Source organism: Schistocerca americana, chromosome 9 (assembly GCF_021461395.2).
Source record: "Schistocerca americana isolate TAMUIC-IGC-003095 chromosome 9, iqSchAmer2.1, whole genome shotgun sequence".
NCBI lineage: Eukaryota > Metazoa > Arthropoda > Insecta > Orthoptera > Acrididae > Schistocerca > Schistocerca americana.
The window spans coordinates 95,950,494-95,967,873 of NC_060127.1; the positions used below are offsets into that span (position 1 = coordinate 95,950,494).

At 38.8% G+C, this 17,380-nt stretch overlaps 1 protein-coding gene across 6 annotated transcripts in view; it reads right to left on the minus strand.

Annotated features, from left to right (window-relative positions):
* Positions 1-17,380, minus strand: part of LOC124551354 (echinoderm microtubule-associated protein-like 2) — a 666,787-nt gene that overhangs the window by 68,711 nt on the left and 580,696 nt on the right. For all 6 annotated transcript variants that reach the window (XM_047126385.1, XM_047126388.1, XM_047126384.1 and 3 more), the window contains one exon: positions 3,271-3,426. In XM_047126385.1, the coding sequence (XP_046982341.1) occupies positions 3,271-3,426 (156 nt within the window). The remainder of the gene's footprint in view (positions 1-3,270; positions 3,427-17,380) is intronic.

Genomic DNA, 17,380 nt, shown 5'->3' on the forward strand with positions numbered 1-17,380 from the left:
AAGTTTGGCCGTACCTTTTTGTAACACCCTGTGTGTGTGTATATAACACAATTACCTGAATGGGATGGGAAATTGGTAGAAGGGGTGTACATGTATAGCCAAACAAATGACTATAGTTTCAGAAAAACTGCAAACTGTTATTTGGCTTTGCTTTGATTGACGGAGTTGTTGGATGTCATCCTGAGTGGTATCATGCCAAATTCTGTGCAATTGATGCGTTATATCATCAAAATCCTGGCAGGCAGTCATTATCTTGCTGAAATATAAATGCAGGATGGCTTGCCATGAGAGGGAACAAAATGAGGTGTAGGATATTGTCAACGTACACTGTGCTGTAAGGGTTCTGCGGACAACAACCGAAGGGATGCTGCTAAAAAAAGAAATTGCACCTCGACAATCACTCCAGGTTGTCAGGCCATATGGGGTGTTAGTCAGGTGGGTTTCCCACCACTGTCCAGGGTGTCTCCAGACTTTGCTTCACTATTCACGAGGGCTAAATTTGCAGTTGGACTCACCACTGAAGACAATTCAACTACAGTCAATGAGATTAATAGGTCTTGGCGACCAGCGAAGACGTGTTTGGAGACATGTTTGGCGATGCCTTATGCGGCAGTAGTATACCAAACAGACTGTCACCTGCCCTATTGCCCCAACCATGAGTGATGGTCTGAGGCATCATTCCTTTTGATTGTCATCCACAGCACCATTGAACCACAGTGTTATGTCAACGATATAAGGCCACCCTGGCCTTACATTTCAGCTAGATAATGCCCACCTGCACAAGGCGAGGGTTTCTACTGCTTGTCTTCATGCTTGCCAAACCCTATCCTTGTCGCCAGCGTCACTGGATCTAATGTGCCAATTGGAAAGAATTATGTTCAATATCCCTCAGGACGACATCCAACAACTATCAGTTAACATCAAGCCGAATAACTGCTTGCATTGAGGCCAGAGGTGGATCAATATGATATTGACTTGATGAATTTGTAAAGCTCTTTCTCTTCAATAAATTGTTCAATTTTTCTGAAACTGTAATAATTTGTTTCTGTGTACATGTACATCACATCTATCAATTTCCACCCCAATTGGATAATTCCTCTTTTTTTGTGTGGGTGGGAGGGGGTGCTCACTGTCAGTACTTGTAAGGATATTATTGTCACTAAACTGGTCACAGTACCTCACACTCTGCTCTACCTTCATGACAAATCCTACTGTAATTACAGCATTTTCTGTTCCTTACTAAGGTTACCAGTCAAAATATCAGAAAAAGAAATGATACTCCTGGATGCACACTCTAAAGATGATGGAATATTCTGTCCACCAGGAGCACTTAAAAAAGAGTGTGTGTGTGTGTGTGTGTGTGTGTGTGTGTGTGTGTTTGTGTGTGTGTGTAGGGGCGGGGGGGTAACATTCTATTAGTTGGAGCAAGGAATGTCAGGAGACTGAACATGGTAGGGAGGGTGGAAAATCTGGAAAAAGAAATGCAAAGACTCAATCTAAATACTATTAAGTCAGTGAAGTGAAATGGGAAGAAGGATTTTTGTTCTGAAGAATACTGAGTAATACCAACAGCAGCAGAAATGTAGAAACAGTAGTAGGATTTGTCATGAATAGGCAGGCAGGGAAGAGAGAGAGTTATGCGAAGATTTCAGTGCTATGATTGTTCTCACCAAATCCACCCCGTAGACCACTGCCAATTAAAAGAAAACCTCTGGCACCATCAAAATGACTACTTCATGTTCTGTGTTTCAGACATGGGGCACCCTTCACTAATTGATGTCTGCTTTCATGGAAGAGTGTGGTCATTACAGCAAACAAGCACAACCTCACAGCATGTGTCCAAACTTCCAGTCAACTTACTGGAAATACTGGCAAGTGTGGCTTAATTTTAGTGCAATGTACTGCAGAGGATTGTCCAACAGCCTTGCCACAGTGGGAACACCAGTTCCGGCAGGGCACCGAAGGTAACTGCGATGGATGACCATCCAGGTCTGCCAAGCACTATTGGTAAATGAGGTACATGCTGGCCTCATGACACCAACTGAGGAGCTACTTGACTGAGGAGTAGTGGCACTGGCCACAAAACCTGACAATGTTTGGTAGAGCGGTGTGCTCACCACATACTCCTCCATATCCATATCTAGTGACACCTCTCAACTGAGGATGACAAGGTGATCCATCAGTACCGATGGGCCTCCTGAGGCTTGTTCAGATGTGGTTTAGTTTAGTACTACACAAAATTGTCAGTGCCCTTCTCACCAATAGCTTCAAGAACAACTTTGGTACAGTTCAAAAGTTGAACGACCCTACCATAGTTTGAAGACACACAAGTGACACACATCGATTAATCACACCAGTTTTCAATAATTAAGAATTCTCTGATGGTAACAGTACTATACCATGATTACCATACTTAATCCAGTTTCTAATCCCTTTCTCTATGAAATCCTGACAGCAGCACTAGCATTGTTTTTGAAAAGGTTTGCTGTTGTACCCATTACTCTCCCAATTTCAAACTGTCACCTCTTAAGGTTTCTTTCCCATAATCTGAATGCTCAGTATCCAGCAATATTGGTTTCTGTCAGCAAAATTCTTCAGCATATGAGTCCACATTGTTAATATGCAAAATTCTCCAACATTTCAGCCACTGTTGTATATGGCCTTCCTCAGGACATTGAGCTGGCTGCTTAGTGAGAAAAAGTTAGCTGTTAACTCAACACACTGATGAAGGTTGGTTGTAACAGTGGCCAAAACTTTGGAGAGTTTTATGTATTGACAATGTGGTCACAGACCCTGAAGAATTTTATTGACAGTGACAACAGCTGCAGAAGGCTTCACTTACAAAAATGTTTGTTGCTGTTGTATCAGGGTCACACACATTTCTTCTAAAGACTGTAAAATAAACCAAAGCTACACTGATGTTTGATGAAGACATCTACACAAAGTTCTGTCTCAAGTAGCGTCCAGGAAATTACTGCTCTGCCTTTTGTATCCATCAGAAAACCCAACAGAAAGTTGAGTGCCATCAATGAAGTGCAAATTGTTCTGTTACATGCTCATAACCCACACCACCTTGTTGCAGTATTAGAAAAATCATGGTTTACAAAGAAGGATATGAACAGAAGCTCACTATTCTTTACTAATGTCATCTGATGTTAATGAAAGTGGATAGGGAATTTAAATTAGACATCATGATATACATAGAACCTGTTATTTCCAGAATTATTTCACACTTCTTTCCTTGAAGAAACAATGAGTGGTAAAGGATACACCCACTCAAGCTTCAGCCTGGTGTGAGGCGCCGGGTTGACCTTGCTGAGGTCGAAGCTCTCAATGAGAGGAGAGGGTGCGTGCAGAATGATGGGCCGCCCCCGCAAGAAGAACCGCACCGTGCCCTCCTCCTCATTGTAGCTCGCATCTCTCGTCCTGCAATAAATACCACACCAATGCAAAACTTCTACGAGAAGATTGAAACTGTCCAGAAATAAGCACAAGTCAATCACAACTGCATGCAAGATGAAACCAGACCGGTATGGAGAACATAACAGGAATAACAACACACTGCGCAGTTCAGTTTGTTGCTTCATTCCTGGGTCACAGGCATAATAATTGATATTATGAAAGAACACTTCAATATATTAACATATCAGATAAATGGTTCAAATACATTAACCATACTTTTTCACCAGTGTATCCTAATTCTGTTGTAATAATAATAATAATAATAATAATAACAATAATAAACATCAACGATATAGTCCATTTCACTCAAATGTAAGTTGATTCTGCAAGTGTTCTACATCTCTCCGACTAATCAGTTCATTAAGAAAAGCATTTATTGTGCAACTTCCATTTTACATTCCTTAGAGGTGCTAATGCTATTTATAGTTTTGTTCTATCTTTTCATTTGTATCAAATACCCTTACTTTCTTCCTGATGTTCTCCTTTCTTACTTCATCAATGGGAGTACATTCTGCTTTTGTGCGAATTTCATTTTCAATAGCTCTTGTACCCCCCCCCTCCCCCCCCCCCCCAATATCTCTCTCTCTCTCTTTGCCCGCTGGAGTGGCCGTGCGGTTCTAGGCACTACAGTCTGGAGCCGCGTGACCGCTACGGTCGCAGGTTCTAATCCTGCCTCAGGCATGGATGTGTGTGATGTCCTTAGGTTAGTTAGAACTACTTAAACCTAAGTTCTAGGGGACTGATGACCACAGCAGTTAAGTCCCATAGTGCTCAGAGCCATTCTCTCTCTCTCTCTCTCTCTCTCTCTCTCTCTCTCTCTCTCTCTCTCTCTCTCACTCCATTGGCAAGTATCAAGGCTGTCATTTTTCTTGAAATTATACAATTAATTTAATTCTCAGATTAAAGATGAAAAATCCAACCCCCACCCCCCCCACCCAAACCCACTATGTCCCACGCACACACACAGGGACGACAAGTAAGAGTACTGCTTTCATTACAAGGAACCATTTTTCACATCGTGCCACTGTTTCCCAACCTAACTGTGTTGCTATGTGAAGTCTCGCACTATCAGCCATACCAGGGGCAAGTGGCAGTGTATGGACAGTTTACAGCACCTGTATTCTTCAGATCTGCGAAGAAATGTGTACAGTTCTGACACATTAGTAGCTGTCCCAGGATCTTATCATGGTTGATTATGTGATGATACAGTTGCCTCAATATAATGTTTTACTTGCTTTACTGTTATGTTACGGTTTTTTTCATTGAATGGGCTAAATTTAGAATATTCGTTGAGAGTTTGTTCTTGCCCATTCTACATAAGTGACTATAAAACTGTCTGCTGTTTTTTCCTTCATGGAATATGCTGCTTCTTTATTTTTTAATAAGACAGCCACCGCTGAACACCATTTTTTGGATCATCATCATCACAGTAGCACATTACTCCAAAACCATGCTTAAAGCTCAAGAACAAGTGGTAGTCAGAAGGTGAGAGATCAGGGCTGTTTGGTGGGTGACAATTGCTCCCAACAGAATTGCCAAATAAGGTTTTGAGTGAAACCAGCAGAATGGGGATGGGACGTGCATTGTCATGAAGAAACACTATGCTTTGATTGAGCTCCCCATGCCTTCTGTTTTGGATTTTGCACCAATGTTTTCTCAGTGTTTCATAGCATCATACCACATTGACAGTTTCACCTATGAGATGGAACTCGAGCAGAAAATGAAGCAAAAAATATGTTCAGCAGTGGCTGCCTTCACTGGTGGCATCTTTCTATGAAGAGGGCATAGAAAAGTTGGTTTCCCACCATGATAAATGTCTGAACAATGGTGGTAACTATATAGAAAAATAGTTTAAAAATGCTCTTCTTGTAATATGAATTTTGGTTTGAAAACATGTTTTTCATAAGTCTTTTTCCAAAATGACACTTATTTTCTGTACATGCATTGTATACAAAACATCACCAGTATTTATATACACAATGTGTACAAGAAAAGGAAAAGTTTTTATATTGGAAAGATAAGTACTATGAATCACACTAAGGACAAAGAACCTATTTGTAAAGAATTGACATGAAAATAAATTGCCTCAATTTCCTGACAGCTAAAAACATAATGGAATGGAGGACTTGAGCACTTCCTGTGACCTTGACAGTTTTTTCCTCTCTTCTGTGGCCTCACAGCTGTGTTGCAACTGGAAGAGGCATGAGCTGGCAGCACAATGGAGCCAGTGCAGCGGCGTTACCTCAGCTAGGTGAGGCAGGTTCAGCAGACCAACACTAATTGCCTCTCACTCGAGTGTGACTGCCGCTTCCTGCACAGTGGCTGTTAGTGTGCCACAAACGTAAAACCAGGGCCCTCCTGGTTCTCAATAGCTTCCTGTAACCTGTAGCCAGTAATTTTTCTTCTTCTTCTTCTTCTTCTTCCTCCTCCATCTCTTACTCTTTCAAGCACCAGTGTAGCCCCACTACACACTTCTTCCATTCCATACTCTCTCCCCATTTCCCTGATTATTTCTCCATGCCTTTGACCTTGTCCTTTGGCGTAATGCGAGATCTTCCTCGTCCAGCTCCTCCCTGCACACACATTTCAAATATTAGTTTAGCTTTTCTTTCCTTTCCTGTTCTCTTAAATGCCCATACCACCTCAACTGATGCCCCTCAACCACCACACAAATTGCTTTCTTCTGCCTATTCTCTTCTCAGATTGCTTCATTTCTAAATATTTTTTCTGGTCTTTTCTACAGCTCTCCTCATAAGCATTATTTCAGTGACAGTAATTCTACTTACGTGCTTCTCTTGTAGTGCCAAACTCTTCATACCATATGCTGTAATTGGTGACATAATTGCACTGTAAATTTGCATTTTAGTTTCCTTACTTATCTCTTTCTTCTCTATCATGTTATTCATCTGATGGTAGGCTAAAGCTGCTTTCTTACTTCTATTCAGAATGCCTTGTTCTATTCCACCACCACTTCTTCGCATGGTGTCGAAACATTCAAAATTGTCTACTTCTTCAAGAGGCTTTCCGTTACAAAGTATATAGAGTTGTTCTCCCTGTCTGTTCTGTTTTGAAACCCAAAGTACTTTGCTTTTGTCTCCATACACTATTGTCCCATTCCTCTTCAGTTCTTCATACCATTCCAATATGGCCTGCTTCAGTCTTTCTGGTGTGTCAGCCACCAATACAATAGCACCTGCATACATCAATGTTTTCAGATAGACTGGTTGCTGTCTTCATATTTCAAGCTTTGTTCTTTGGGTTCACCACCCACACATTTTTGTTACTTCATTAGAAACTTGCTCAATTCCATTCTCCATTCAGAATTCTTATGACATTTCAACATCAATATGAACCAGTCCCACTGGTTGTTCATACACACTCTTCAAGGAATTCGTATATTTCACTCGTACTCTCTTTGCTACCAGTGCTTCCCACATTTATTTCCTTGGCACAGAGTCAAAATGCAGCTTTAACATTGAGAAATGTGAGACAAATGTCCCAGTTCTTGGCTATGCTCTTCTCAATGACTGTTCTTATAATGAAGATGTGGTTCTGTGTTTTCCACACTGGCTTACAAGCACCCTGTGCCTGCTCCTCCTCCAGTTCCTCATATCCCCTTCTCAGTTGCATTTACAATACTCAAGTACAGAATTTATAGACTACTGATGATAGGCAGTCATGACTTATGCAGTGTTATGATTACATTCTTCTTCCATTCCTCTGGGATACTACTCTCCTCCCAAACACTATGGAACAACTTGATTAGTTCTGCAGCTATCTCATCAGGTCCTGCAGGCTTCCTTACTCTAATGTGGTCAGCCACCAATCTGCAACATGGGAGAAGGTGTGAAGATGCCATGAAGATGGATCATGCCAAGGTGAGTGGCTAGAGGCCTCTCACCAAGATCTGACAAAACAAAGCAATAATGAACATCAGAATGGTCCAGCTTGTTGAAACACTCGTATTTTCCATCTCCTTTATGGTTGCAAGAGACAAGCAGTGTGTTGACGCATTTGAGCTTTGCTGCTGGAGCAGTATGCTGTGGATAAAATTGACTGAAAGAACAACAGATATACCCATTATTGACCAAATCAATGTCTCCATGGCCGTTTCTTTTCATGTTAAACAAAAATTCTCCAGTTCTTTGGCCATATTGTGAGAAGAGATGGAGAAAACCTAAAGAGAATGATCATGGAAGAGAAGATGAAGGGCAAGAGACTGAGGAGAAGAGCCGTGAGCAGGTGGATAGATCACATCGAGATCTCTGGTCTACCTTTCCAGGTAAGAGAAACTGGTAACCATCCAGGATGGAGACACTTGGTTCATGGGGTCACAACACACAGCAATGAGCACAACAACTTGTCAAGTGATATTGTCAACTGCCATTTAATTAACTGACCTTATAATTCAAAATTGTGTACAGGACTTTTACCCACTGCACAGTCTTAGGTCTAAATTTTATCATCCTAACTTATAAACTTCACGTACGTTGGTCAAAGATTCTTAGACATAGCACTCACTAAATCATATTGTCTAAACCACATGTTACTTTCAAGAAGCAGCTGTTCATCATCTCCAGATGTGATTGACTCACTCGCATCTTAATATTATTATGAACAGCTGCCTCATGGAAATATTGAGGAGATTAGACAACAGAGCCTCAAATAGCAAATTTATGAAAGTTCTCCTGAACACCTATGGTCCTATGACTCATGGAAGAAATTATACTAAGTAGAAATGTCTTAGCCACCACTATAGGGCTGTGTTTAGAACCAATACTCCACTATGCAGCAGACTGTGCACTGATTTGAAATTTCCTGGCAGCCTAAAACCAGTTGCTGGACCGGGACTTGAACCTCTGCCTATTTATCAAGTTATTCTCTCACTTACATTTTATTCTACCCCTTAACATACAGTCCAAAGTTATCTCATTCTTACTATTTTGACAGAAACTTAAAATACCACATATACTCTGAAAACTTAAGAAAGACATTTCATAAAAATAAAACTTCATTTATATCCATTTCAGCACTATTGGTTAAATGTTTGTTCATTGAAGAGCATCCAGTCCTACATTTGTAGCCTAGTTGTCATCTTTTGTTTGAGGTGACTGCCAATAGATACTGTCTTTACTGTGTGTAGCTTTGGACAGCTGACAAAAAGTGCGAGCTCTTAGCCCCTGTTCCATACTATTGTTTAGGTAGTGTTTCCAAAAATAGATGGCTATAGTGATCCTAAGTTTGATATTGAATTTAATGCCTTGGAAAGCAAAGAAAAATGAGATACTACACTTCATTGGAGTTTGAAAATAACGACAACTTGTCAGATGACTGACGAGTGCTCATGAGCAGTATGAGAAAAATGCCCACTGTGCCATAACCAGCTCCACCAAGATTTCTGTTCACAGTAAACCATTCTGAAATACATGGTTCAACTTCATTAGGTAGACAGAAACTAAAAAAAAACTACTAAGTTTCAGGATATTTAAGTCAAAGGCCAGTACATGAGTACACTCATGATTTTATTGATGGTGGCCTTCAAAAATTTGTAACTCTTTATTTTGAACTTTAAAAACTATCCTTATATGTCTGTATATAATATCATTCATTATATGGCATTTTAATTAATAAAAATACAACTTTTGGGGCATAATTTGTAAAAAAAATCAATATGTTAAGGTCTCAGTCTTTGTACCGCATTAACAATAAAACTTCATTATAGTCTTTAATGCTATTCATGCTTATGCCAGATAAACTTAATTGAAAAAATGAGAAAATAAGGCTGCTACCTTAAAACATACTGTCTCCTCAGTTATACTAAATAGTTGCTGTTTAGCACCTGTTGGTAGCTTAATGTTTACTTCATTACAATGTTATTTCTTGAATGAAAATAATTACATTCATCTATAAATATTGATTCCTCTTTGTGGTACATTGTTACTTATCCTTTAACTTTACAATGAACACTGCAATGTGCCATGCAACCAACAGAACTTTTTAATAACTAGATCTAGATATTCATATAATTTGTAGAAAGAATGGTTAATGACAAAAGTTTATATATTTTCTTTTGAACAGCTAGGAATTTCCAATTTTTTTATCTTCTGTGAAAAGTTATTAAATACTTCTGTACCAGAGTTCTTAACTCCACTCTGAACCCTAGACATGATAGTATTATTCATTAAATCTTTGTGTTTGAGCAAATTAAACTCTATGGTTCCAGAGACCTTAGCAAATCTCAAAGATTTATGACGTATATATACAGACAAACAATGAATGAAAATTTGTACCAAGGCCAAGATTTGAAGCCATGTCTCCAGCTAACTGCACAGATGTGTTAACTACTACATCACAGTGGCTTTGCTCAACTGCACTGACTAACCTAGCAAACCTCACTCCTCAGCCTAAATTTCCATTCACACCTCAGCTCACCTGGTATTCCCCTAAACTTCTATCACTTGCTAAATGTTTTTGTGACTGTATGAGAAATTTCCTGAACATACATACATATTAGAAGAAAGACTACAGAAAACGCGAATCCAAATGGCTGGTCTGAACATGAATCTCTCTTCTTAATCACCATGCTATCTCACTCACTTGTAAAGAACAAACATTTACATAGGACACTTAATTTTCATGTTGCTAATAGCACTTTTCAGTCCTCGGTCTATACAGAGTGTTTCAAAATAAAATAAGTTTGAACATCAGGCTCCTATTAAATCTCCTGCTTCACAGTACAAACACAAAATTAGAATACAGCATCATTGTCAGTCCCTGTTGTAATTATGACATCACATTCGGCCAACTAAAGCTACGGCTGCAACAGACTTATACATTTGCAACTAGGAGGGTTGACTGTAGAGCTTCAGGCACACTGCCAAGTTTTTATGAGGAACCCACGTCTGGAAATGTAAAATCGGTATGTAAACTAAGTGTGAAGACTGGATCACACTCAAATCTCCCACTTTACAATAAACGCACAGTGGAGACAATGAATTCTGACCTGTGTGCTCTACAGGAGCCCATGGCATGGCAATGTTTCAAGTACTTTACATGTGTGGTGTCTGCAGGTGCAATTTCTCTCATGAAATCTTGTGGGAATCCAGCATAATGCAGTGAGCAAATGAGTATGGTGGACAGAAGGTTCTATGTAAGTAGTTGCCACTGAATTTATTTTGACTCCCAGTTGTGGTTGATGTCAGAATTTATTTAATTTCATCACATATTTTGAATATTTGAGTCAGGTTCTCTTCTACACAATGAAGGACATCTGCTTCAATGTCAAGACTGCAGTGTGCTTGAAGCTCTACAGTCAACCCTCCTAGTGGCAAATGTACCAGTCTGTTGCAGCCATAGAAGTCAGCCAAATGTGATGTCATAATTACAACAGGGACTGACAGTGATTCTCTATTCTAATTTTGTGCTTGTACTGTGAAGCAGGAGATTTAAGAGTAGCCTGACTTTCAAACTTATTCTATTTCCAAATTGTACATTTCCAGACATGGCTTCCATATCAAACCATTATTTACTAAATCCTCCATGCAACCCTTAGAAGTCTGTAATAGGAATTATGAAACACCTAGTATTAAATGCCAATATAGAAACCATTTTTCTTTTTCTTTTGATTTGCAGTTCTAAACAGTTTCTTGTAACAGCAGATGTCTAAGTCAACATTCATACTCTGATAAACCACCATGAAATGTGTGACAGAGGGTACTCCCCATACTACTGTATATTAGGGATTCTTCCCATTCCATTCACACATGAAGCACAGAAAAAATGACAGCTTAAATCAGAGTCAGCCATATCATGCCAAACTGCACATGAGCACTGCGTGGAGGACACATGTGACCTGCACTCCACCAGTCTTGGCTTTGCTCTGTACTATTATGATGTACTCAGTACAGTGTGATGTTTCATTTAGTATTACGGTAAGGCATTTTTCCATCATCACAACCCTCTTTAGCTTGGCAGAACTGTGCTGTCAGCACTGTTTACCCTTCACTATCTGTTCAAGGTATAGAGGAAATTCATAGGTACAGTGGCTATTTGCTCAAAAAGAGACAGTAGAGTGATCCACTGTCACAAGACTTTAAAAATCAATGGGAATGAAAGATGAGGAGGATGTGAATTCTCAATGTCTATTATGCAGACGCATAATCGAGAGGTACTGAAAATTTGATATTAAATGACATTGCAACATAATGCATAAAGAACTGAAAACATTTGGTTGAAGACAAAAGGGCAAAAAATTACTGTGATCAACACATGGGATTCATTGTTCTGTACATCAAGAAGCACTTTGTGTTAAATTTGCACGCACAAAACAAGTGATAAAATTAATGGTATGAATTGTAAACTTTCTGAAGTCACGTACAGTATTCCACTGTCAGCTGCAACAGTTTCTGACGGAACTGAACGAAGAGTATGGAGACTTTATACATTACTGCAAAGTACATTTGTTAAGTGAAGGGGCATGTCTGGTAAGTTATGTCAATTTAAAACTCACAATTGCTGAATTTATGAAGGGAAGAGTGCAGGAACGAAAATTAGAACATCCAAAATGGATTGCAGACCTCTGACTAAGTGGACCTTACTGCAGACTGACCAAAGTAAGAAATTGCAAGGTGAGGAACAACTTATCTATGCTATGATGGAGAAGCATTTAAATAGAAAACCACATTGTGGAAGGGACAAAGCCACCCAAAAGTGCCGTCCATTTCCCTAAACTAACTGGCATTTAAGAGACCATGAGGTTTGAAGAATTCATAGTGGCCTTGAAAGAATTACAATGATAATTTTTTTAAACATGAGGAACTATGAATCTTACATCTGTTATGAGACAATTTGCCTTTTAAGTTGAAGGCAACCGCATGCACGTGACAGATGGAAGTGATTGACCTGCAACGTAATTCCCTGACAATTTCTTTTATGTTAAAACTGTCCAGGAGGTCTACATTGTTTCCCTGCAAAAGAGTTTCACATTTCCATAACAAGGTTGCAAACATGATAAAATATTTTGAACAACATATTTATTTTCATAATAATAATAATAAAAAGAATCCAATCACACAAGTCACAATTATGAGGTAACTTGAGTGCAAAAAGCTGTGAAATTGTCTGTGTCTATCTGTATGCTGAGAATTTGAACCAGATGAAAATTAGGTCTTCAAGTGTGCAAAAAATAATTGAGAAATATGGAACCAAGTAGTATGCAATGCCACTTAAATATGATGCATTCACAGTTTCCTCTCTTCTCCTCTTTACCCTTAACATGGCCTGGCTCTGGAGAAGTGTGCAGCCAGGTGAGATAGCTACAGCAAGCGAGACAGAGCACAGGTCGTGTGTCGAATTCTCAGTCATCCCTATGTTTAATGGTTCCATGTACACTGTGGTTAATGTAATCTTATCTGGTCTCATCTTTGTGAAACCTTTGAGAACCATATTTGTGCGCCTGAAGTATATTCCTAGGTTTCTCACTCAACACTGGTCCTCAAACCTGTTTAAACATATTTTTGCGGGATAGTTGGTACCTACAGTCAGGCATCTGCCATTCAAATCATTCACAATTTGCATTACACTCACACCACAGTCAAACAAACGTGTCACAATTCATGCTGCCCTCCTTTGCATGTGTTTAGAATCTTCTGCTGATACAATTTGGTATGGGTCTGACACACGTGAGTAATATTCTAAGATAGGACACACAAGTGCTTTGTCATCAGACTTCTTTACATAATGACTGTACTTTCCCAGTAATGTAGCAATGAACGGGAGTCTGCCACCTGCTTTGCCTTGGACTGAGCTTTTGTGGTCATTGTATTTCATATAAAACAATTTTACACCCAGGGATTTGTATGAACTGCATGAATCCAGCTGTGATCACTGATATTGTAGTCACAAAACAACATTTTTTTCCCATTTTGTGACAAGCACAAATTTACATTTCTACACATTTAAAATAAGTTGCCAAACTTTACACCAATCTTACCAAAAGTGACTGAATACTTGTGCATGGATTTTTTTTTAGATGTCATTTCATTGCTAATAATTGCATCAGCTGTAAAATTCTGAGGTTACTCATAACATTATTCACCAAGTCATTAATACACAATACCATCAGCAAGAGACCAATACCCTTCCCTAGGGCCTGAATACTCCATCTGAGATACCATGCTGCATACCCTTCACCAACAAATCCACAATTCAATCATATACAAAAATACATGGCCTAACTTTCAGGAAACAATCAGTCTCTCCTTCTCATCCTGTCTGGCAAGTCTCCCCTGACCCGGGGTTCTGGATGACTTTTCTGAACTCTACCCCCTTTCCTAAACCTCTTCAGTTCCTTTCCCTTCACCCCTCTTCCTTCCCCTTAACCACCTCTTCTGAAAGAAGGAGCCACTGGTTCCAAAAGCTAAACTTTTTTTTTTATGTATGTGTTCTCTTGCCATCACTTTGTGAGTATATTTTTTATCCATACAATTTCATTATACTGCCAAAAATTGATTATTTTCTTTGTCAGTCACATATTTTTGTTTGATACTCCTGATGAATGTACTTTCCCTAATACATATCAGTGCAGTACTGAGTCAAAAGCGTTTTGGAAGTCAAGAAATACTGAATCTACGTGATGGAGAAGCAATAAAAACTTTGAGGTTCACCAATGACATTGTAATTCTGTTAGAGACAGCAAAGGACTTGGAAGAGCAGTTGAACGGAATGGATAGTGTCTTGAAAGGAAGATATAAGATGAACATCAACAAAAGCAAAACAAGGTTAATGGAATGTAGTCGAATTAAGTCGGGTAATGCTGAGGGAATTAGATTAGGAAATGAGACACTTAAAGTAGCAAAGGAGTTTTGCTATTTGGGGAGCAAAATAACTGATAATGGTCAAAGTAGAGAGGATATAAAATGTAGACTGGCAATGGCAAGGAAAGGATTTCTGAAGAAGAGAAATTTGTTAACATCGAGTATAGGTTTAAGTGTCAGGAAGTCGTTTCTTAAAGTATTTGTATGTAGTGTAGCCATGTATGGAAGTGAAACTTGGACGATAAATAGTTTGGACAAGAAGAGAATAGAAGCTATTGAAATGTGGTGCTACAGAAGAATGCTGAAGATTAGATGGGTAGATCACATAACTAATGAGGAAGTATTGAATAGGATTGGGGAGAAGATAAGTTTGTGGCACAACTTGACTAGAAGAAGGGATTGGTTGGTAGGACATGTTCTGAGGCATCAAGGGATCACCCGTTTAGTATTGGAGGGCAGTGTGGAGGGTAAAAATTATAGAGGGAGACCAAGAGATGAATACACTAAGCAGATTCAGAAGGATGTAGGTTGCAGTAGGTACTGGGAGATGAAGAAGCTTGCACAGGATAGAGTAGCATGGAGAGCTGCATCAAACCAGTCTCAGGACTGAAGACCACAACAACAACAATGTGATTGATTTGTTGAAGATCATTCTCAAATTCAAAACCCTACTCTGAAGCATAGACAAAAATATTATTCTTCCGTCTTGTATTGTAGGAGCCATCCAACAAACTGAATTTTATTATTACTCACAACCATGTTAGAGGTCACTTTCTACTCCTATTCATAATCACAAAAATCATTGGGGGGGGGGGGGGGGGGGGAACTACCAGCATTATGTGAAACATTTCCTCACATAAAATGTTCAAAATACCCTCTTGTTTATGTCTGGTAAACTGTAAGTTTTAATTCTTAGGGCACAACCAGTGTTTGTTGTCTCAATAGAATAAAGGTAATGTTGACATGTAACTCACTTCACTGCTTGTTTCACATGTGATTAATTTCATTGCTCAACTAGCATCAAGCATGTAGCATCAACTGTTCATTGTTCATCTCTGACTTGACTTCTGGTGATGTGCAGTAGAAGTGTGCACAAAGCCAGAGTTGGTGGATGCTGTTTGCTGTATGGATTAGCAGATGGCAATAGCCATGACACTCTATGTTTGTACTGGGAGAGATTTTTATAATGCCGGTGCCTGACAGGAGAACATTAGAAGCAACTGATTGTCATCTTGGGGAGCAGTGGACATTTAACCCTACTACTCAAGACTTGGGGAGGCCTAATAGGATGACAGCACCTCAGCTGGAAGAGGAAGTTCTTCATGCTGCTGATGGCAACCCTAGTGTCAGTGTAAGACGATCAGCTACAACAGGTAATGTTGACAGGGTGGTGCATGAGAACTGTATTCATACCATGCACTGTGTGTGCAGGCACTATCAGCAACCAATGTTTCAACAATGTGTCAACTCTCACTTTAGTGAAAATGTGCTGTTCATGGATGAGCTTCATTTCAACAAGATATGATGTGAAAACTTACAATCAGTTTTTATGGGCTGTCGAGAATTTGTGCACCATTTTCTGCTAGCCTTTAGGCTGGCATTCTTGATGATTTGTTTGTTAGGGCCTCATATTCTCCCAACCAGCCTCAATTGAGGAAGGATTCCTTGAGATTTGGTCATACCTTTTCGTTGCACCCTGCACACAGAAAGTTAGGATGTCTATGCAAGGGAAGTTACCAACTTTGCTAAATTCTGCTCTATTACTACTACTACTACTACTACTACTACATTGTCCCAGGGTATAACTTAATAAGACAATAATAAGTTGAAGTATAAGCTTGTGCGTTTTATCTTCAAGTCAAGACCATTATTGATATTTCTAAGCATGAAACATGTCTACCTAAGCTGCTCTATTATGTTTACTGGAATTTAAATTGTAGCTTCTTTTAATGCAGCGCCATTAATATCTATTTCAGGTCAGGAGAGGTTACTTATATTTGTCTGAATTAGTTAAGTGTGAGCTTCTGTACCACTAAGGCTAGAAACATTTGCTATAATCTAGACCTGTTCACTCATCACTTTGATTGTGCTTGGGATAGCTGAGTTTCAACTCTGTCTACAGTGACACTTCTATGCTATATGACTACAAGCTACACATTGTTTCATAATAAAACCAATATAATTCACTACTGTAATAATTTATTGGAAAGGCATGTTTCTGTTACCTATGCCTATTAATAATGATTTTTTGTTAGTTCATACCTGTTTGAATATTACTTTTTTGAATGTGATATTCTTTATCTGGAAGCTTCCAGTTATTGGAATCAAAACAGATTGAAAGTATGCTTATTCTGAAAGCAGCAATATCTTTCCATATGAAATTCAGTGTATTTACTTACATTTTCCATAAATACTGCCTAAGTAGTACATATCACAGACACATCACACAACCATAACTGCTTCTTCTACAAATAGAGCTTTTTTTACTGCTTGAAGTCCGGATCAAATCTTTTTTCACAATAACTGGAGCATAGTGTTCAAATTCACACAGTAGAAAATCCTCATCTAAAGATGAATGCAAAACTTTTTTAGGCATCTGCTGCAGCAGTTCAACATTATAACGATTGCTAATGGTTCTATTCTTATACAGAAAGAAATACACTGAGGGTCTGAAGAAATTTCTCATCCATAAACTGATACAGAAGACAAATTTCTCTCGTCCATTGTAGATTTTCATAAATGCTCCCAAGGTGGTGTACAAGGAGAACATTTTATCAGAATCAGCAATTTGCCACAATTTATCCTCTGAAGTATTTATGCTCCTATAAGTTGGTGCTCAAGCTATGCATGTGACTTTTGCATAAATGCAACTTTGCATATGTCACTAGATCTCCAAAACTGTAGAACTTGAGAAATTAAGTACATTAATATTATATGAAATCTGATAAAATAAGTGTAAAAATACTGGATCATAATTGTTTGCTATTACTTGTTGTAGAAGCTAAAATAATATGTGAAATTTTGCTATTTCAAGTTGAAGAAAACTATAACAACATCCACTACACATCAGTGTAATGAAAAAAATATCAAATTGTATTACACTG